Source organism: Musca domestica, unplaced genomic scaffold (genome assembly GCF_030504385.1).
Source record: "Musca domestica strain aabys unplaced genomic scaffold, Musca_domestica.polishedcontigs.V.1.1 190, whole genome shotgun sequence".
In the NCBI taxonomy this organism is placed as follows: domain Eukaryota; kingdom Metazoa; phylum Arthropoda; class Insecta; order Diptera; family Muscidae; genus Musca; species Musca domestica.
This window is the reverse complement of record NW_026712246.1, coordinates 930955-954755: the sequence shown is the minus strand read 5'-3', so window position 1 is coordinate 954755 and position 23801 is coordinate 930955. Positions and strand designations below refer to the sequence as shown.

Sequence of the window (23801 nt, the reverse complement as noted above, 5' to 3'; positions counted from 1 at the left end):
TGTAAGAGTTTAAAATTCTGATATATGGTACCAAAGATTGATGTTGTGAAGTGCTTGTTAAATTTGATATCATTCTAACCAATTTGAACAGGGTTTGTTCTTGGGCCAAAAAATCTTGTTTGGAAAAGTTTATCCCAATCAGATAATAAATGCGACCTGCATTTTGTTCACAGACGGACTGACATGCATAAATCGATTCAGAAAGTGATTTTATGAAAATCCTCAAAAGTAAATAATGGTCTATCTCGCTTCCTTCTCCATGTTACAAACAGATGCACAAAGACATAATACCCTTACCATTTTGTGGTGCAATGCTTGATTAATGATTTATTTCAAAATTCAAAGCATGCTGTAATGCAGTAATATTAAAATTTTATTCTGGCAACATCTTACATACCCACCTAAAATTAAGCTCCTTGAAGTATGCTTTGAATATTAGGTTTTGTACAGTGTTGCCAGAACAAAATTACACATATATTTTTTTGAGTCGGGCTACTTGCTGTTTTTTTCAGATTCTGTTTGCCGGGTATTTGGTGAAATTGCAGAAAATGACATTTTGATTTTGTAAGATGACGGATTTCAAGGCGCAGGTAGGCGAAACCGATAAACGTTTGAACCAAACGTTTAAAAACGTCTAATTTAAAAAATATATTTATTTATATGAGCCTTTTTTGAGATTATTTATTCAAGGACCTACTTTTTAAGGACGAAACGAATGTGGATGATGTAAATTCGACATTTTATGCATATTTTTTAGATACCCACCTATTTAATCTTATAAAATAGATTTTTTTATCAAATCAATCAACATTAGAGGTATATTTTTAGGAATACTTAATTTCAAGGACTTTCTGAAAAACAAACGCTGACTTTTCTTAAGAAAATATTATTTTCTCAATGAAAGGGAAGGATTTTTTTAAAAGAACAATAATTGCATGTTTTTTTTTTTTTTTTTTTTTTTTTTTTGAACACCTAGAACTCTTTTAAAGGACATAGATATTTGATTTATTTATTCTGGATTTTTAAGAAAATCATTTCAGGGACTTGAACTTTTATAAAAATTAAAAGGAACTCCATTTGTATATATTTGATGTGGATTTTCAAGGACGTAGATTGCAGTATATTTTTTTTTCAAGGAGGTGAACTTTTTTATAGGAATATTTGAATTTTTAAAAATTTATTTAAGAATGCGGACTTATAAGAAATTATTTTTCTCAACAATAATTTTTCAAGGACGTGGATTTTTAGGAATAGGGATAGCCTTTCAAATATTTTTTTAAGAACGTGATTTTTTAAGATTACTTTTAATGTAAGATTTTTGGGACATTTTGCAAGAAGATGGATTTTGAAGAATACATTTTTGTTGAAAGATTTTAAAGAACGATTTTTCACAGAATTGGCTTTTTGAGAATTTCTTCTCGTATTTAAAATGTTTTTTTTCAGGGAAGTGGGTTTTAAATATTATTTTTATTATTCAATAATCCAAACCCAACAATAAAACTCTAAAAAAATTCATATCTCATTTTTTTTTTGTAATTTATTTGAAAAAATACAAACATTATTTCAATTTAATGTCGTTTTTAATTTATATCCTGTTTACAATCATCAAAATACAAATGGTTTATTTTGTTAATTATTTTCTTGTTATAGTTGTAATTGTAGTTTGACTTTAATTCCACTAGATATTAAACATTATTAAAATAGGTACCGTTCAATTTATTTTTAATATTTATTGATAATAATAATATTAATTTAATAAAGGTAAAAAACACTTAGTATTATTGTTGTTTGTTTTTTTTGTATTGGGGGTTTTACTTTTACTAATTGGAAACAATAATATTATTATTTATTAATTTTATTAGTATTATTCGTTAGTTAGTATTTTGAAGTATAAAAAATGTTTTTTTTTTTTGTAATATTTTTTTTGTTTTTTTTTGTAATATTATATATAAAAAATACATAAAAACTAAGCAAACAATTTTAATTTTCTTTTTTGTAATAGGATAACTTTTATTTGTTTGTGTTTGTTTTTTAGTTTAATATTTTGTTTTATTTTTTTTTTTTTTTTTTGGTTTTCTTGTTATTATAAAAAATGTATCTTTTAGAAAAAATATCAATTCCAATTAGAAAAATATTAAAAAAACCTTATTGATTAATTTGTTTTGTTTTCTTTTTTGTATTTTTTTTTTTTTTGTCGATATGGTTTGCAAAATGAATATCTGCTTATTTTGATTTCTTTTTTTGTTTTGGTGCTGGATTCCTTCTTATTCGATGAAAATATAAAATGAAAAATATTTCTTTTGAAATTTTTCATTTCACATTTTCATTGAACAAGAATTGAGGCCCTGGTTTTCAATTTTGTTGTTCTTCAATTTACAATTAAATTTGATTTTATCTGTTTGTCCTTATTTGTTATTTTCTATCTAATTTTAAAATGCCAATTTACTGATTTTTTTGAATATTATTTTTTTAACAAGCATTTTAGTTGGGTTTCGCACATTTTCGCATATGAGAATAATTTTAAGCATTGACTTTTTATCAAAATTATATACAGTATGAGCCCGATTAGGAAGAGGAGACTTCAATGGCCCCGAGTGCGGATAAGGAAAATTGTATGAATTTAATGATGGTTAAAAAAAAGTCACCTTTTTTGATAAAATTTTGGAAAAGGAGTATTTAAGGAAAATTTGTCTATTTTATCGATTTGTATTAAATTCAATATTCAAAATATGAAAATATTTGAAGCAGATCACTCTATGTGATGGAGAGTAATATGAGGTTAAGCCAATAGGGGAATACTCCAGACCAAAGTAATCCACCGAATAAATCTTCAACTATAAGAAAACAAATATATAATTATTTTCTAAATATATTTCCAGATCACTCTCCGATAGAGCTTTTGATAATATTTTTCTCAATTTATTCTTTTGATTTATTTTCCTGAAAAGCCATATATTTTTCTTTAATTTCTAATACCGCTTTGAATCTGGCGAAATTCCGTATATCTCCCATGTGGTATTTTATAAGTTATATTTACTAAGCTCATACTGTATATAGTTTATTTTTAATTTGCTAAGGAAAACTATTTATTCCATCATTTTTTTAACAAATCGATTTTTAAAATGTATCTTATGAAATACATTAAGTTTTTTGGTTTCTCTTTTTTCTATATTTTTTGTATATATTATTGTATCTTCCATTTTTATTTGTTTATCATTTATTTAATAAATTACAACATTTAAGGCATATTTTAATAAATATATTTTTTTGGCTATACTTTTATTTCACTGCATTTTTTTCTGAGTAATGGAGGAAAACTTAATGAAAATGAAAGGGAATGGAAAGTGAAAATGGAAAAAATCTTAAAAAACTCATCAGAATTTTAAATGGGTTTCGAAATGAGTTCTGGATCTTGTTCTGTGAAAATATTAAATGAAAAATTTTGTAAAAGAAATAAATGTCAAATGAAAAATCTTACAAAGCAATTTTTTTCATTTCATACTTTCACAGATCAAGAATAAAGCTCATGAATTGGAAAACAAATTCTAACTAAAATAAAAAAGGTATGAACGCTTGTCCACCAAATATTTTAAAATGTCGAATATTTTTTATTTCAGCTATGAAGCTCCTACATATTTGATTCTTTGCTACAGTTATTTAGTTGTTTTCTTGTTTTATTTTATAGGAGGTTCTGGTAGTGGTGATGGTGGTAGTGGATGTTATGGAAGCGAGAATAGTATAGTATAAAAATTTATATATTGTTGTTGTTGTTTTTTGTAAATTATTGTTACATTCAATAGATGGATAGATAGGTCGTTTTTTGTTTTTTTTTTTGTTTAGGAGATTTCATTTGTTTAAATCTCTATGCACAGTTACATACATTTATATCTTCTAAATATAGTAGTTTTTATTTTTAACAATTACAACTGTTGCGCTATTAGAAAAAGTATGTAAATAAAAAATCACAAATAAAACGTAAAAAACAAAATTCATTTATTGTTTTTATTTCGGGTTCAACACAAAAATCTAGAGAAAGCCGGCAAAGTGTATTATAGTGAGGCCATTGTGGAAAATGGGAGTATAAACGAGCATAAAGAGATTAGGAAGGTCTTTGCGAAAATTATTTGTCAGATGGGCTTAGTATACAAAAGAGGACAACGTCCAGAACTCACCTTCTGTGAATAACTTTGCTGAATAAGCCTATCCAAGGCCAAGGTTAAACAATTTAAATGGAAGAAAAATATTTCTTCGTTTTAAATTAACTTTTCAATTTCAGTCATTAATGCAGGGAATGATTTCCGTTCAACGCTTTTATTTTCAACGACTTTGTACCGACGGGCTTTTAATTTTGAAGACATTTTCCAAGAAAATTATTCTTCAAAATTTGCAATAATTTTTTCGACATTTTCAATGTAACAGGTGACTGTATGCTTATATTACCGGCTTGAAAAGCATACGGGTCTTCATATTGAACAATATGATATTATGACACGTTTTGAGACCTTTCGATGGAAAAGGTTTTACATACTCTCTATATCTAGGTGTAGAAAGGAAAGGTCTATACAGACAGAATACACTTTTCAGATTTTCTATGAGAAAAAAGAATAGAAACAAATCTTTTGTATGATTTCTATAGAGAGGCATGTCTTATATAAATAGAAGGTCTTTCTAACGTCTTCTTATAGAAAACCTAGAGATCCACTAAAGATCGAAAACACTTCACGGGCTGTCTCAAAACTTGAACATGTTCAATAGATACCATTTTACTTATCCTCCATAGATACTTTTTGCGTTTTTTTCAACGTACAAGAAAGGCGATATTCTAAAGTGTATGTGAAGGTATAGCAAATATAGAAAAACTATTTTGGGATCTTCCGTACATGGAAAAACTTTTTGAAGAGAAGAACTTAAGGTAGGAGACCATATTTCAATGAATCCGTACATTAATAGGTGTGGACATGTGAAAAGAGGCTTTATATTCGGCCTCCATTTTTTCATGCTCTACAACACCGTGGGAAAAATGTATATCCAAATTAATTGCATTAAAAATACCCTGCCGCAATATGCCGAGACCTTCAAAAATACGAATATCGTTGGGGGATAGTCTTCTACTCGTAGTGAAACTAAAAACGCTGAATTGGATCAAATTCAGTGGGAATATGTGGGTAAGTGGGTCAAAACCTTTTTCAGTGCTGCTGTAGGAAGATGAGGTTAATGACTTGCCTCGAATGAGAAATAAACAAATAAATAATAAACATAAAATCTTCACCTTAACAAGGCAAACTTAAAAATTGAAGACATTTCTGAATGTCAAACAGCCAAGTTGCATTGAATCAGGTCGGCATCGTTACATGTGGTCAATACCAAAACTCCGATCCATGTGTACAGTTTTTTGCAAGGATCGTGTCTACCTATTGAGAACACACAAATCAAATCGGTTGTATAGTTGACTCTTTCTCAATTTCGAAACTTCATGATGATGTGGGATAAATATCCTTATGGGGTCTAAAACAATAATTTTAAGGATTTTCAAATGGAATCATCACATTTATCAGAGGCACAAATATTATTTGGTGGAAAAAATGTTTACATCAAAGAGTGGAAAAAATATAGATTTTTGAAAGTACACAAAATTTGCACAAAATTTTTCTATGAAATTTCAATTTTTTTTTTCAAATTTTTCTCCCTCACTATAATACATTTTGTTTTGTGTTTAACTTATTTGTAATACATATATATGTACAAGCAACTTTTACACACATATAAACATATTGTTTATTATTTTGGTTTTTTTTATGATTTTATTTTTCTTTATTTAATTTTTTTGTATCAAAAAAATGCTTAAAAATCCCTGAATATGAGTTCACATTTTTATTACATTTATATAATTATTATGGTGTTGTTTTAGTTTAGTTGTTGTTTTTCAAATATTCTTTCGATTTGGTTTATATGATTCGATATATGTAATGTATAAAAAAAAAAACTATAATAAAAATACAAAAGTTCGTATTTTTTGAGGTTAGATGAGACAAAAAAATATATAATGGCATTCGAACATTAGAAGACAAAATGTGACAGGTGTAACTAAAAAAAGTGACTACTTATAAAATGAATAGATCCACAGGGGACTGTGGCAAAATTTCTTCATTCGATCGATATGAATTTCTGCATGATCATATTAGACTGACAAATATGAACATTTTGGCAAAAACAACTGGCTTTCAACTCTAACATTCGACTGTTCAATTAAATCGAGCTAAAAATGGCATATTTTATCTGTTTCGATATTTTATCTTCAAAGGTAAAATATGGGAAAAATAAGGTTATGTGGGACGTTTTTTCAGATTTAATGGGCTATAGGCTAGGTTTCTATTAATGAGATTAAAATAAAAATCTTCCAAATCTCTAAATATTTAAGATAATTTTTTAATATTTTTTTATAACCTCACAAAAAGCTGTAATTAGTTAATCATTAGGAATGTCCACATTATGGATCCCGTCACGATACAAGTACACTTTTTTGCCACACCCTGAAAATATGAAACAAACCTTGACACTAAATGGATTAATATTTATAAAAAAAGTATTTTAGCTTAATATTTTCTATAGAAGTGAAAAATAAACACACAATTTAATATTTGACTATTTTTAAACTAAAACGATCTTAGAACAAAGTTTTTTTGTTTTTACAAATGGTCGGCAGTTTTTTCTTCTTATTTTCATTTAAGGTTTGTTTTGAGAAAATGAAGTGAAACTTGTAAAAAAAAAACAATCCACATGTGAGGAAAAGGGGTAATAACAAAAATTATAAACCTCTAATATAAATATTTTTTTTAGCTTAATATCCAGTCAAATATTTTGTGTACAGATTCAATCATTATTGTTGTTGTTGTTGCTGCTGTGGCTGCTGTTGATGTTCTCTTCTCCCACTGGCTCTGCTACGCACTGAATCCGTATCGGTTTCATCGTCAGCGATCTCTTCCCGTGGCCTTGTCCATTTGATCATGGTTTCCGGTGATCGATACAGGAAGAGCAGTTTGGCAAATAGATCTTCTTCCAACATAAATTCTAAGGCTTCTCTTACCTGCAAGACGAGAAGAGGTGAAAACGTGTTAAAAAATAAATTAAATTACGGCCAATATATAATTGGCTTTCGCAAATGTATATTCTTAAAATACGAAACTATTATTATTATTATTAAACTGTCCTTAATAATACTCCTGCTAATCCAAGAATACATTCTGGATATAATCCAAAGATCTCTATCGAAATTCCATGTAAAACTATATAAGGTCTTTAATAACATTTGGCCAAAAAAACAAATTTCCTTGTGTTTATGATCTAAAAACGAGTACTATCGAGTTCACTTGGCATTTTATAAACAAAAATAGTTGCTATTTTTTATGATATATATTATGTATACGAATTCCTTTTGTTCAGAGACTCATAGTGAAATTTGATCTAGAATAATTTTTACTTTGACACTTTACACAAAAAATGAAGTAAAAGGGAAGATTTCGACTCGGGTTGGATATGTGTTAAATTAAAAAAAATCCAACTTTTTACTTTTAATACATAATACTTAAAATACATAAAATTTTTTACTTTTAATACATAAATTTTGAATGTAATTTTCGTAAAAACTATTGCATCTAGATGTATAGTTTATTCTGAGATTACTAGTGAAATGTTGGGTAGAATATTTCTTCTTTTGACGGTTTTTGGTTAAAATGAATTTTTATGTTACTTTCAGGCTTTAACTTGAAAAAAGTCCGAAAAAATTGATCTAAAATATAAGGAAATATTTTCTGTTTTTTTTTTTTTTTGGTACCATGGATTTTTTTATGGTTTACAAAGGAAATAGAGATTTTTATTTCTGTGCTGACTTTTAGTTAAATTCAATGAGGAATATATTTGACTTTGACGTCATCCTTCAAAAATTATGCTTTGTTGGAGATTTTTGCACAAATTTAGAACGGCTTTAACCCTTAAATGTGCTTTAAATATAAATATATTCTTGGCGTTTAGGACATATAGTAGAATTTTATGACAAAAAAATTTCTAGAATATTTTGACTTGCTACGATCCCGTTTAAGGGAAGATTTCACAGTTTTTGTAAAAAACTCCAAAAAAAGAAGCCTTTGTTAAACGGCTTGAGGGTTGACATTTTCGACCAAAATATCCCTTGTACTATTATATACAATATTTCTGAAGTACATTTTGGGTATAAATGCACGGATTTCGAAGGATCTAAATCCAAAAATTTCCAAAAGTGTGGAGGTGGGGTAAACTTGCCTCCTCTATTTAGGTTATTTTGCGATGTAAACTTCCAAAACGTCGATATATATATCTTCTATTTTAGCTCTACTTTCATAACCTGAGGGGGTTTCCTTCTTATTATTAGAAATTTTAATGATTGTTATTATTTTTGGAAGCATTCGAAAATATCGATAGTAATTGTCCTAGTAAAACCCCGGGTATGGGAATGTTCATAGAAATCATCGTTATTGTCTGAGGAAATATTCCTAAACAATTCTTGATTATTTTCTTTGGAAATATCGTTATACAATCTTGGCTTATTGTTATATGGGGGTGATACCCAGGAAAATACGCAAGATGTGGGGCCCTGGGCTCGGTCCTCCATAAATGGTTATTTTTAACTTTAGTTTACATTAAAAAAGGAAAAATGTTTTTTTTTTTTTTTTGTAAGATGAGCTCTCGAAATGGTTTCGAAATGCCTTTCTGCTTACGTCCCTGGTCATATCCATCCACAACATAAAACAAACTCTTGAGCCAAACTTTAAAGCGATTAAAAAATAATGTGGGTTCTATCTTGATTTCAAAATTCTGTTAGATGGACCGATACATCGGACGGAGAGAAGGTCATAGCTAAATTGACGCATAAGCTAATGCTCACCAAGATAATATATCTATGGGGGCTTCTTATGATGGAGGGTATAAAAATATCTACTAGAATATAAATCCCATCGATCTATCTTTTGTAGAATTTAAAATTGAAAATTTGTCTTAATTTGTTGTTATTTACTTACCAAATAAATATCAAGGCACAATTGTAATACTCTATCAACATTGGGTAAATCTTCGTACATAATTTTACGAGTTTGGCCACCCAAGAAGCCCTTCAAAAATCTCGAGACCACTAAAACAAATGTAGTGTAGATACCGATGATGCTGGAAAAAACAAAAATTTTGTTAAAAAATTATTAAACCAATAACAGATTAGCAACAACTCACCCTCCAGCAGTGATAAATGTCCACGTTGAGGGGAATTTCTTATCGTTAAACGTATAGAAAACTATACCCGAATTACAATCATACAAGGGTAATTTTTTCAATATTTCATTGGCTTTATCAATGCCATCATCATCGTCATCATCCAGGCTATTGCTGCCACCCGAACCAACAACATTATTGTGATTGTCATCACAATGATCGGCAATTTCCCACCACTGGAAGCTGTAGTTATTTGTGTGGACCTTGATGCCCAAGTCGCGGAAGTCTGAAAATAAAAAAATCGACATTAGATATTGTTCTATATAACATTTTAGTTGGACTTACTATTATTGGTATTTACAAGCAATGCTGAAACATATATAGGATCAGCGGAGTTTAGAACCTTAATAAATTTCGGCACAATATTTGGTATAATGGCCTCTATTAAGGTTCCATTATTGGTAGAGTTTTTATCATTGGGTCCACCAGTTATCATGGCCTTTAGGGTATCTCGATAGGCATAGGTGTCATTCATTTGGAAGGTAATTTCTGAGCCCACAGTACCCGTCTGGCCCTTGGAGGGTGGGGTTCGCGTCAGTTCATAGGCCAAGCGGATGGTTAAGGTTGCATCTGAAAAATTATTTTGAAATTAGTTTAAGTAAAATTCTGTTTTTTTTTTTAAGAAAAGTATTAAATACTTACTGCTATTCAATTCATCCAATAGACGCATCTTATCCGGTGGTGCAATATTCCACATAGTTGGTGAATTACCACTCAGCTTGATGGCAGCAATATCAGAGGCATCATAGTTCAGTAGGAATGATAAAGCTTCTCGCTCCTTTATGTAGGCATTTTTCATTTGTGAAAACATTTCATCATTAAAGACATAGGTACTTTCACGTGTGCTGGTAACATAGATGGGCTCATATGAACTAATGCGTAGCGATACCTTAACCTCTGTGGGAACATTAGATTGGCCGACAGCATTGAAAAGGGCGAACAATGTGAGGGGACCCCAAATAAGGAATACAATAAACAATATCACAGCACCACCCATCAACAATTTCATAAAGGCCGCTTTCTTTTGGGCTCGAACAGCAGGGAAATCGGTTTCCATTTGTCTCAGACACTTTATTGAATAAATGTTGGCGAAAATATCTTCCATTTTCAACCAATCGAAGAGCGTCATTGTGGTGTCCGTGCACAGCCAATCCAGAATTGTACGTAACTCATACAAGAAGGGAATGACCATGTAACTATTTAAAAAAGCAAATATCGGAACATTTAGATTAGATTTTTTAGGTAATGTATTAATTAATATATAAAAAAAGATTTAATACAGGGTGGAATGAAATAACTGCAACAAACTTCAGACTTCTGTGATTTTTAAGCCACTCATCCAACAGATGCTAAAATTATTCCAGTGACTGCTCATTATATCATTTACAAGCGTACAAAAGCAATTTGGTGAGAATATTCCAGAAAAAAAGTTATTCGAGACGGAATTCATGCGTGATAGTGTAATTTTTTTTATATTTGGCTGGAAAAACACAAGTGGCTATCGTTAGAGCACTCCAGCATTTAAATGAGAATAAATCTTTTGTGTCTAGTACCATTACCTAGCCCGACGTCAAGGAAGTGGACGGCAGAAAACAGCAACATCAGCAGAAATGGTTCGAAAAGTGACTTGAAGTGACTTGATCGAAACCAGCGTCGCAGTGGCCGAAAAATGGAACATATCGCAATATTCCATTCCATTCGGCAAATTCTGAAAAGTGCAAGAACCTTCATCGCAACGGAACGAAAATAGACTCAAAAGAGCTAAAGAGTTGCTTCGCTTGGTGATGGTGTGGGCCGCCATATCAGCCGATGATCGCTTTCCGCTCGTATTAATCGAACGTGGCATCAGAATATTATCGCGAAAATATTCTGGAGGGTGTATTAAAGCCTTGGGCACGCAAACATTTTGGCCGCGAACCTTGGACATTCCAACAGGATTCAGCACGCGCCATCCAAGATTGGTTACAAAATGAGGTTCCTCGCTTCATTTCCAGCGCACAATGGCCACCAAAATCTCCGGATACCAAACCGTTGGACTATTGTGTCTGGAGTATTTTTTGGAAAGCAAGGTTGGCACTAAAAAATACCACAGTGTTGATCACCTCAAGCAAGCGCTTCGCCGAGAATGGGCCAAAATACCGCAGAGCAACATTCGGGTAGCGTGTGACGGTTTCATTGGTCGTTTGAAGGCCATAATTCGTGCCAAAGGAGACCAATTCGAACAAATCCAAACTTATTCTAAAATTTGATGCTGTTTCCGACATTTTTTGCTTTGATTCAAAAAATTTTAAAAAAAATATAAAAAGTATGGCGTTTGACTTTGTTGCAGTTTTTTTATCTCACCCTGTATATATTTTATATTATCTTTTAAAAGTAAACATTAAAAAAACAATAATATTAAAGATAAGATTTTAAAAAATTATTTTCAGAAAGTTATAGACAATTTCGAGTGTCTCTGAAGGATATTTAAAAATATATTGTTTAATTATTACATTTTTAAAAATTCATGATCGTATATTTCAAAACTTCAAAGCCTTACAATTGAATCCCCTTCATTTTTTCAATATTTACTCATATCAAAAAAATCATATAGCTAATACCAACTTCTTTAAAGTACTTACATTTTAAATGAAATCATATTGATCATGGAGAAACTCTTTGTCAAGAAATTGCCCAAAATACGTGTTGGATAGCCACACTTGATTTGATAACTGGACAACAGCAAATAGAAACATTTGATGATGTAGAATATTATCGGCGGAGCCGAGGCATAGAAACTACGCTCTGTGACCGCTGGGACAACGAAGAACATCCATATATGAATTCCCACAACCGATATAAAGTGGAAAGCAATTTTGAACACCAATGCTTTGCGTAGATACAAGGCACGATCGATTACAATCAATATGAACTGGACCAACAACATGATGAGGAATGGCACTGGGACTTTGTTTTCGGCCAAATAGGTTTTTACACCACCATCAGATAACTTTGACTGGAATAAAAAGAAAATAGTCATTTCAATAGTAAAAAATAAAATTTTGTCATACTTACACTAAATGCCGTAAATCCAAAGAGCAAGACAAAGAAATTAATAAAATCACACAAGAACATCAGGGCATAGACATCGGTTGGCAGACGGGCCTTATGCATCAAGTTATGGAAGAATTTTGAAAGGCCACACAGGTACTTGTGACGTTGGAAACTTTCAACACGCTTCACCAATTCATTGGTGGCCGATATACTTTCATGACTTCCAGAGGCGTAATCTGAACCCATTGAACGGCGACGATCACTGGTTGAGTTCATTTCAGCACCATCAGCATTGGAGGCATTGCTATAATAGGATAAACAATATCAAAATTAATTAATATACATTTCTATAAAAAATCAAAATTTAAATACAAATATATACACAATAATTTTGTTATTATATTAAATAAATTCGAATAATTAAACAAATTTTGGAATACCTCAGCATGGTATTGTCTTGATTTTGTTTTGCATTATTTGTTTTGGCACGAAAGTTTCTTAACACTCTAATTCTTGCTTGTAATCTTGCTGTTTGCCTTTTCCAGTTTTCTTTGGATTTGATAGACATAATTCTTCTTTTTATATGGACTTCAATATTTTGAATGTATTTGATTTCAATTAAATTGATATTGTGAAGAGAAATAATAAAACCTACCTAATCTGTAATTTGTTTAATTTATACTTAAATTTCAGTATTATTAACTTATTTATAAAAAACGCCAATACTTACAGACTGTTACGGTCCTCATCCGCCTCGCTTTGGAACATTGCAGTCTTATAGTTATCGATCTTCCAAAGGCCATGAGATTTCAAAATAAATCTGTAATGAAGAAAAAGATAACAATCAAAATAAATGTATTTGCATAGTTCTCAGCCGAAATTCTAGTCTACGTGGGTAGTCTATGGTAAATAAGTTGGGAAGAATTGTTTTTGTGGAAATGGGTATTTTTTATTTACGATCAAATCTCTTTTAACAACGAGACAAGATTTTGGAATCATATTAATAATTGAATGAGTTTGAACTGCAAACAAATGTTATACCGAAGAGGAGATACATAAAAAATACATACAATGTTACACCGAAGAGGAGATACAGAAGAAGGAAGGAATCTTGCAAGTCAGACCAAATTTTTGGTGAAAATTACTTTTTTAATTTTTATGATTTTTTATACGAAAATCGAACAGAGCTTCTTGCCACTTTTGCATCTGGCTGAACTGAAGAGCTATCTGGTGGTAATGTTATTTCGGATTTTATGATTGTTTTTGGTTATTCAAAACTTTGCCCTTCCATTGAGATACCAGAAGGAATGTTCCGATCTTTACCATCTTTATAACAGATCTTGTATTTATAGAGGTATTAATATGTACCAAGTCTGAGTGGAATCGGATGGTTATTCCGTGCTTCATGAATGTTCAAAATTTTGACCCCTTGTGCCGGAGGTACCAGATCTTAACACCAGACCTTCGGTTTGTAAAATTATTGGGATGTGTGAAATTTGAAGACAATCGGACTCTTACATAACATTTTATAAGAGTTGTAATTACTCAAAATGTTAAACTTTGTGGGTGAGGTAATGATGGAGTAGACCGATATTGTCCATTTTCGCATCTGACCTAGAACTTACGCAAATATAAGGATTTGCAAAGTTGGAGCAAAATCGGATTATCCTTTCTCTTTCTGTGTAATACATATTTTTTTGTTTTAAATCTTGACAATTTGTGTGGGTGGTACCAGAAGGAGTGGAACGACATTACCCATCTCGGGACTCGATTTAAGTTTTACAAAGTTTGGATCAAATCAGATACTCCCTTCGAGAGTTATCGTGCACAGCAGCCAGCCAGACAGACGGACGGACGAACGGACATCGCTAGATCGACTCCAAATGTCCTGAAACGGATTTGGTCCAAAGAGACCTAGGGACTAAAATCGTTATTTTGATGAGGCATGTTTTGGCCGTATCAAATGATATCTACCTTCTGTAGCCATATGGCTGAGGGTATAAAACTGATTTCAGGGTAATATGTAATTACACCAAAATGAATAAACAATTCTAAGGTACAGGTACAAAATTGTAAAGTGAAGGTTCAAAATGTGACAGTTTATGACTTCAATTAATAACATAATCTAAATACTCGACGATTACAGTTCTTTGCACAATTTTTAAAGTATAACAATCGTCCTTTCTTACCTATGGAAGAATAACACCAACAACAGCAACAAATCATATGTGGCATAGTCCGGAATCATTTCAACACCAAACAACTTCTCAATACCCAATGGATTATTGGGTAAATTGTAGTGGTAATTCGTCCAGATCAATTTAAATTGGAAGATACATTTGATAAGTACAATGGCCTGGGTGTAAGCGATCAGAGTGACCCAAAATGTTTTGGTGGGACGTGGCAGCGACAGAGTGCCCCAAAGGAAAATCATCAAGGGCAATGGCAACGATATTAAACTGGCGTTGACAATCTGAAAAAAGAGGAAGAAGAAGAAAAGATTTTTATAAGGAATTTCAAACCAAAAATTGTAAGCTTACCTGGTTAATGAACACCACAATGTAACAAATCAAATCCGTATTTGACAATATGGCATACCAGGCTGAAATCAAAACTTCCACAATAATATTGTGATCGCGTGCTGTAAAATCATCCTCATCGAATGCCAATTCCGTGCTGTAAGGTGGAGAAACAATGGGGAAATATTTTTTTTTTTAATGTCAACATTGCTTTTATTTTGAATAGAAAATCATTCTACTAATTTAAAGAAAAAAACGTATATATTAAGTTGTCTAAATCGATTTTGAAGTACATACATATACATACATTAACAAAAATAGATCGTTGTTGAACATACAAAGTAGTTAATGTGTACAATTGTTCTAATTTGGAATACATGTTTTAATATATTTTATAATATAAATATAAGTTAAAAAAGAGGGAAACTCGAATGCAGTGCCTTGTTTTCTGGCCTTTTATAGTCCGAAATGAAATTTGTAGTTCTAGCTGAAGGAATTTTAAAACAAACGAGTATTTTGAAGAAAATTTCTGTGGAAAAGCCAGTCATAAATCGCTTCTCGGAGGGCCTTCTGGGCAATATAGAATTCGCCTTCGTTGGCAAAGGAAAGATAGTTTTTCTATTTTTTTTATTATAGAGTTTCTTAGGGGAAGTATTGACTGAGAGGAAACATAAAAAATATTGGTTTATGTTGAACCCGTTGGAAAAATACTACATTGAAAAAAAAACGCGAACCAGATAGGCAGCTTTTTAAAAATCGTAATATTTAAAAAAATTGTGAGGGTGAAACCAGTTGAAGTGGTCGATACAGTCTATATTCCCAATCGATTTATATATTGGTACAATAACTTTCAAAACAAAATTTTAAACTGTTTTTTCGCATTGTTTAAACGTTTGAATATTTGTCGTGGAAGTCCCAACATAAGTTGACAGAGTTATCCATAACTTAAGAGGGAAACTCGAATGCAGTGCCTTGTTTTCTGGCCTTTTATAGTCCGGAATAAAATTTGTAGTTCTAGCTGAAGGAATTTTAAAACAAACGAGTATTTTTGAAGAAAATTTCTGTGGAAAAGCCAGTCATAAATCGCTTCTCGGAGGGCCTTCTGGGCAATATAGAATTCGCCTTCGTTGGCAAAGGAAAGATAGTTTTTCTATTTTTTTTTTATTATAGAGTTTCTTAGGGGAAGTATTGACTGAGAGGAAACATAAAAAATATTGGTTTATGTTGAACCCGTTGGAAAAATACTACATTGAAAAAAAACGCGAACCAGATAGGCAGCTTTTTAAAAATCGTAATATTTCAAAAATTTGTGAGGGTGAAACCAGTTGAAGTGGTCGATACAGTCTATATTCCCAATCGATTTATATATTGGTACAATAACTTTCAAAACAAAATTTTAAACTGGTTTTTTCGCATTGTTTAAACGTTTGAACATTTGTCGTGGAAGTCCCAACATAAGTTGACAAAGTTATCCATTACTTCTTATCTGATCTAACTCTGTTAAAATATTTAGGATGTGCTAAATTTCCAAATTTTTACAAAGACTTAATTTTTTTCTAATTTATACTCATTCTCTTGTTGCAAAATTCATTAACAATTACCAAATAATTTCTACATACAATTAATAACAAAATACCATGCTACAATCATTTATCAAAATTTAAAAAAAAACGTAAACCTTTAAAGGAATAAATTTACAATCCAAAATATAAATAAAAAATAAAATAAACAAAATATATATTTAATGCAAGCAATAATATTAGAGGAAACGCTTTTGATTTTTGTTTTCAAGTTGTCTGAAATATGAAGTAGTAGGGGAAAAAAGTATGACATACGTGTGGGTGAGAATATACTTTTCTTATATTAAAAGAAAATTTTGTGACGAAAACTAGCTTCTAAGGGTGGTGGAGGTCAGGAGAATGAAGGTGATCACTTCATAATAGGAGTTACAAAAACCGATTCTGATCACCATCATCTTCACTGACCTTATACTTTAAGGTGTGGTACTTTCGAACTCAAAAAAGGAAAATCATTCATTAACTAAAACACCTTACAAAACAAATCTCATTCTAATGGGAAAAAATATCAATTTTTGTACTTTTTTTTTAATTTTGAATTTTTTAAAAAAGAAAAGAAATGAATAATGAAAGAAAGGAAATACTAAGCTACCTGGTAACTTTCTCTTGAGCCCACTGATTTGTAATTAGAGCAACTGAGCCACGGCGACTACGATCGAACGATGGAGCCTTAATGCGTATTTCGGGTAAAGGCTCGGATTTACGCCTACATATGCACAGATACGATTTTGTTTTTGTTATGGTTGGCAAACAAATTCAATTTAACGAACGAACAAAGCCAAAGCATTTAATTTTGTTTGTTTTTGTTTTTTTTTTTTCATTGTACAAATAACACCAATCGCAATAATATGTTTTTTGTTTGTTGAGGATATAAAACAAATATAGATAGGATGGTTTTTATATATGGGGTATTTTTTTGGTTTTCAAATGGATATCAATCAATTTCTTTTTGTACACAATTAATACTGTACAAATAGTAGGTAATAGAAATGAAAGCATAAAAATACAATAAATAATAAAATATTGAAACTTGGAGCCAAGGGAAGAGCACAGAAATCATATTTTAGGCATTAAGCTAATATTATTTTTATTAATTTAAATTTTTAGCTAATTTTAGCGATTTTTTAAATAATATTTTAGGAACGCCATAACTTAAATGAATAAATAAATCTTTTGTGTCTCGCACCATCGCTCATTGCCGTGATACTGGTAGCTTAGCCCGACGTCAAGGAAGTGGGCTGAAGAAAAAAGCAACATCAGCAGAAATGGTTCGAAAAGTAAAGAAGCGACTTGATCGAAACCCGCGTCGCATTGGCCGAAACATACCTCGTGAGCTGAACATATCGCAATATTCCATTCGGGAAATATTGAAAAACGAGCTCGGGGTAAAGCCAATGACATTCCAAAAAGTGCAAGAATTTTACACCGCATCAGAAAGAAAATGGTCTCAAAAGAGCTAAAGAGTTGCTTCGCTTGGCCGAAAGTGGTGAACTGCCGAATTCGGTTTTCTCCGACTAGAAAACATTCGTTGTTTTGCAGTTTGTAAACAAACAAAATGATCGTGTTTATTTGACATAGAGTTCAGCTGAAAATGTGCACCTTTTTTTTGACGAGCTTGAAGGTTAAAATTTTCGACCAATTTTCGACCTATTTTCCTATTCCTGAAATGCATGGATTCCTAGGAATCTTAAAATCAAAAATTTCCAAAAGTGTGGAAGAGGGGCGAACATGCGCCCTCTATTAAGGTTTCTTTGTGATGTAAACTTTTAAAACACAGATCCACGTGTCTTCTTTTTACCCCTACTTTTATAATCCGCTGTATTTCCCTGGTCCTATAAGGGGTTATATATTGGATTTTTACGGATTACAAAAAGGAGTCGCAATGTGCATTTTTATAAAGAATTTTTATAAATCTCCCAAAAGTCCTAATTTTAAAGATTTTCTTTTTATTCAAAAGGATTTATATCGTAAATATTTTACGGATTCTAAATGCTTCCCATTTGGCTTTATAGAATAGATTTTGTTTATAAAAGATTTTATGACGTAATTTTAAACCAATTTTTAAAAGGGCCTAATGTTGCGACGTTTTTCTAAAAACTTTTTATTATTAGTATAATAATTTTCACAGCAGTAAGCATTCAATTACTCTAGTCTCCATGCTAATATTATAAAAAAGCAAGATATGAAGCGAGAGGAGCTTTTACATTTTTATGGGTCTAAATGTTTGTTATATCAATTTTTGTTTTGTTTTCAATTTCCACAGCAAAAATAAGCAAAAAATTTCACTTGGCTCCAAGTTTGTATTTATAAAATATGAAAACAAATATTATTTATGATATTAAAAATTAAAAAGATATGAATATTTTCTCATAAACATAAATGACAATAATAACGTTTACTAGCGTAAAATAATGAGAAAACGAAAATTCGAAAAAGAATGCATGAATTTAACTTACCCTTTTGGTCGTACAAGCTTATTGCTACTATTCGGTTCCGATAGTGTCTCTTTGCTATAATACAAAAAATGTTAATTATGAAAATATGCATAAATTTGGTGTTTGCTGTTTGGAGAGACTTTTTTTGGATATAAACATTATTGATGTTGTTTTTTCGGCAATTATGCTAATTATTTTGCTAAGGAAATTAATTACTTTTAGCTGCTACGAAATCAAAAATAAATTAAAAAATATATCTACTCTACGAACTACAAAATAATATTGGGGATTATAAATTTAAATTAATAAAACTGTTGTTACACCTTAAAACCACTACGATAACTAATTTATTTTTTTTTGAATTTCTTTTTTATCGTAAGCTGAATATTCCTAAATAAAAACAGGATTTGGAAACAAGACTTGAGTGCCCCATTTTTATTTATTAATTAATTAATTTATTTTTTTTTTTACAGAATGTTTCCGTATAGACGTTTATGTCAAAATGCAAAGGAAAACAAGTATCAGTCGATTTTGTTGACATATTTGGACTATATCGAGTACTCGCTCACTTTTTTTTGAGTTATGTGATGATTTTTTGAAAATGTTGAAAAGTGCGTGAGCTACCAGATATAGTGGACCAAAGTATTCCACTTTATCTGATACTGAAAAAAATATTGGGCAATGTTCAAAGAAAATCGAAAAATTATTTCCAAATTCAAGCGAATATTTGTTCATTTTGAGATAATCTCATTTTGGTTTAAAGATGTATGCCACCCAAACCTGTGGGTTTTGGATTTAGTATAATCTATATATTTTTAAGTTTCCGTGAGTATTGTACCTAAAATCGTCAAAATACCGAATATAGGGAGGTACTGATATATGGGACCTATACGAAGACCTGGACCTGCATAGACAATTTTCTGTCAAAAGCTGTAGTATTCATTACGAACTTCAAATACTAAATTTGAAACAATTCCGGTGAATAATGTCGCTAAAATCATCAAAGTACCGACTATCGGGAGGTACCATTATATGGGGGCTATACAAAGACGTGGACCTGCACAGACAAATTTCTGTCATAAGCTGTTGTATCCATAACGAACTTCAAATGCCAAATTTGAAACAATTCCGGTTAATAATGTCGCTAAAATCATCAAAATACCGAATATAGGGAGTTACCGTTATATGGGGGCTATACGAAGACGTGGACCTATACAGACGATTTTCTGTCCTAGGCTGTAGTATTCATTTCGAACTTAAAAAATCAAATTCGAAACATTTCCGGTGAATAATGTCGTTAAAATCAACAAAATTCCGAATATCGAGAGGTACCGTTATATAGGGGCTATATGAAAACGTGGATCTACAAAATATACATGTGTGCAAATTGTTAGCCTTCTATCTCAATCCGTTCGAAACGTGATTACAACAGACAGATAGACAGACGGACAACGCTAAATCGACTTAGAATTTTATGCTGATCAAGAATATATATACTTTGTTGGGTCTGTCATGAGTATTTCAATATTTCAATTACAAACGGAATGACAAAGTTAATATACCCTTCATAGAATGGTGTAGGGTATAAAAATAAGATTTTCACGCAAAATTCCCAAAAATGTCTAAAAATTTACCATTTCGAAGGGCAATAATCTACAATAACTTAAAATTTCTATTTATTTACTTAAAAAATTTTGAAATATTCCTATTTGTTATGAATAAACTCTTTTGCGTTTGTTATTTCACAGGACCTGAAATTAATTACTTTAGGGTCCAATATATTTCCCCAAACCAAATCACTCAGAAAAATATTCCCCATCTTACTGATAGAAATTCAAAAATAGGTAGTGGTTTAGAGTATAACAACATGGGTCAGTGCAAACCGACCATAAAATAATTGTTAGTTGTTGTTGCTTTTTGTTTTGTTTAAAATGTTTACCTATCAACGACATCATATGATGATGGCTCGATGGCATTGATATCATCATTATATTGTTGTTGTTGTAATTGTGATGTTGATATGTTAATGGATGGTGGTATTTGTGATGGTGGTGATTGCATAAATTCATTGTGTGGTTGTGTGGTGGTGGTGGATGGTGCACTGTTAGAATTCCTTTTCGATGAGGTTGGGGTAGTAGCAATAGGACGTGTAGCATCTTCATGTTCATCACTACTTGCAATCAAACATTTTTTTTAATTAACAATCAAGAAACGTATAACAAAATAAAAAAGAAACAATAATAATTATAATAATATTTTTGAGTTTAAATGTAACATTCACAATAACATGTTTGGTAAAATAAATTAAATAAAAAAGTATTAACAATGAATGATTCATGATTTTTTTTTCAATTTTTTACATTTGGTGAAGGATTTGTGGTATTGTTTTTGTTGATTTTTTCGTTGTTGTTGTAGTTGTTGGTGATGATGGGTGGTTGGTACATAGCATTCATGTTCAAATTCAGGGTAGCAAACAATAACAGGTTGCAATAACAGAAGATATGTATGTAACATAAGATGCAAAACAGAATATGCAAAGAAGAAGAAGAAGGAAAAACAAAAAAACGAAATTAATAATAATAATAAAATAATGAATTTAAAATAGTACTTGATTTGAAACTAGAAGTATTTTTGATTGGCTACATTTTTATTTAAATATTTCAAATATGAAAAATACGTAAAAGAAGGCGCAATAAAACGCAAAGCTCTGTCTTTAACAAGCTGACTTGGCTAAATCTACTTAAGAGCTATACCGAAGAGACAACCTATTCTTGATTTTTTCACGAATATACCCTTTATAATACAGTAGAGGATATAACAGCCAATTCGGAAAATAAGACTAAACTTACTTTCTAGATCTGAAATATGAATGAATTATAAAATTATGAATACCTGTAGTAGAATTTTACGACAAATCATTTTGGAGAATATTTTGACTTGCTACGATCCCGTTTATAGGGAGTATTACAGCATATTTTCAAAAAAAGTACCAAACGAACATATGTTGACTTGCTTGAGGTTTGAAATTTCGAAACAAATTAATCCTCGTATTTTTATATGAAATATCTTTATCTACAGGGTGAGATGAAAAAACTGCAACCAATTTCAGACTGCTGTCATTTCAAAGCCACTCGTCCGACAGCTTTTAAAATTATTTCAGTGACAGCACTCCAGCATTTAAATGCGCATAAATCTTTTGTGTCTCGTACCATCGCTCGTTACTGTGATACTGGCAGCGTAGCCCGACGTCAAGGAAGTGGACGGTAGAAAACAGCAACATCAGCAGAAATGGTTCGAAAAGTAAAGAAACAACTTGATCGAAAACCGCGTCGCAGTGGCCGAAAAATGGCTCGTGAGCTGAACATATCGCAATATTCCATTCCATATCACATAAAGCCATTGAAATTCCAAAAAGTACACTTAGATCGCAACAGAAGGAAAATAGACTCAAAAGAGCTAAAGAGTTGCTTCGCTTGGCCAAAAGTGGTAAACTGCCGAATTTGGTTTTCTACGATGAGAAGACATTCGTTGTCCTGCAGTTTCTAAACAAACAAAATGATCGTGCTTATTTGCCAAAGAGGTTAGCTGAAAATGTGCACATTCGGTTGGCCACCAGAACTCAAGCGCCGGCCATGGTGATGGTGTGGGCCGCCATAACAGCTGAGTGGTCGCTCTCCGCTCGTATTAATCGACCGTGGCATCAGAATAAATGCCGAAAATTATCGCGAAAATATTCTGGAGGGTGTATTAAAGCCTTGGGCACACAAACATCTTGGCCTCAGAAAAACATTCGGGCAGCGTATGACGGTTCATTGGCCATTTGAAGGCCATAATTTGTGCCAAAGCTGACCAAATCGAACAAATCTAAACTTATTCTAAAATTTGATGCTATTTCCGACATTTTTTGCTTTCATTCAATAAAATTTAAAAATTATGGCGTTTTACTTTGTTGCAGTTGTTTTACCTCACCCTGTATATACCTAAAATGTATGGGTTCCGAGGAATTTTAATACGAAAATTTCCAAAACGTGGAAGAGGGGGAATTTGTCTACTTTATTTAGGCTACGTTGTGATATAAACTTTCGAAACGCCGTTCCTACTTTTTGGCTCCACTTTCATAAGCTGCTGCATTTCCCAGTGATTATTATTATTTTTTTTTTGTGTTTTGCACAGTTTAATTAGCCTTCCACTTATCTCCTGTTTATAATCATGCCACAAAATACTTCTAGTTTTTCTTTTTTTTTCTTAATAAAATTAACAAAAACAAATAATTTAAAGAAACAAAATGCAATTTAAACGGTTTTAACAAAAAATTTAACTCTTGAAAAAAAATTTAAAATTTCATAAAAGAAGCCAAATTTGTTTTCAAAATAAAATTTTGATTTCAAAAATATATAATATTTACGTTACTGCTGGCGAAGAAGAACATAATTATTGCAAATAAATTCTTGGACAAATACCTGGCAATGTTACGTTTCATTAAACTGAATATGGCAGCAGCATTGCGGCCGCTAAAACGACCATTAAACATATACAGGTTGTTGGATTCCTTCAAGGCTTTCTTTTCTTCTTCGAGGATTTTATTGACATAACGATAATTGCGTGAGAAACGATTCAAACGGATGGTCAGCGAGACCAAAAATCCTTCCATTAAACGTATTATGGGATTGGCTTCGAAATCTGTAATGGGAATGTGATTTAATTCAATTCTCAATTGAAACAAAAACTTGTTCCTTACCCTCTTCTGTATCCTTTTCAGTTATTTCACCACTGTCAACTTCAGTTTTTTGCCTAGGCTCCATTGTGGGCATTTTTGCTGGGGTTTCTCCACCTGCTGCTCCACCGCCTGCCTTGCTGGTAGAGGGTCCAGCTGTATCGGTCAGTGAATCCTTTTGGGGTCTGGGCTTTTGACTCTCCTTTGTAAATATAAATAGGTGGATAAT

At 31.4% G+C, this 23801-nt stretch overlaps 1 protein-coding gene across 2 annotated transcripts in view; it reads right to left on the bottom strand.

The window, feature by feature from the left end:
- Positions 1 to 4335: 4335 nt before the first annotated feature.
- LOC101889880 (piezo-type mechanosensitive ion channel component) overlaps positions 4336 to 23801 on the bottom strand; it is a 187452-nt gene continuing 167986 nt past the window's right edge. For both annotated transcript variants that reach the window (XM_059121421.1, XM_059121422.1), the window contains 15 exons: positions 23597 to 23774; positions 23319 to 23538; positions 20798 to 21028; positions 18880 to 18933; positions 17016 to 17129; positions 14868 to 15003; positions 14517 to 14800; positions 13058 to 13147; positions 12349 to 12631; positions 11916 to 12289; positions 9937 to 10490; positions 9580 to 9864; positions 9256 to 9520; positions 9051 to 9192; positions 4336 to 7084 (listed from right to left, as the gene is read on the bottom strand). In XM_059121421.1, coding sequence (XP_058977404.1) covers positions 6878 to 7084; positions 9051 to 9192; positions 9256 to 9520; positions 9580 to 9864; positions 9937 to 10490; positions 11916 to 12289; positions 12349 to 12631; positions 13058 to 13147; positions 14517 to 14800; positions 14868 to 15003; positions 17016 to 17129; positions 18880 to 18933; positions 20798 to 21028; positions 23319 to 23538; positions 23597 to 23774 — 3417 coding nt within the window. In that variant the 3' untranslated portion in view covers positions 4336 to 6877. The remainder of the gene's footprint in view (positions 7085 to 9050; positions 9193 to 9255; positions 9521 to 9579; positions 9865 to 9936; positions 10491 to 11915; positions 12290 to 12348; positions 12632 to 13057; positions 13148 to 14516; positions 14801 to 14867; positions 15004 to 17015; positions 17130 to 18879; positions 18934 to 20797; positions 21029 to 23318; positions 23539 to 23596; positions 23775 to 23801) is intronic.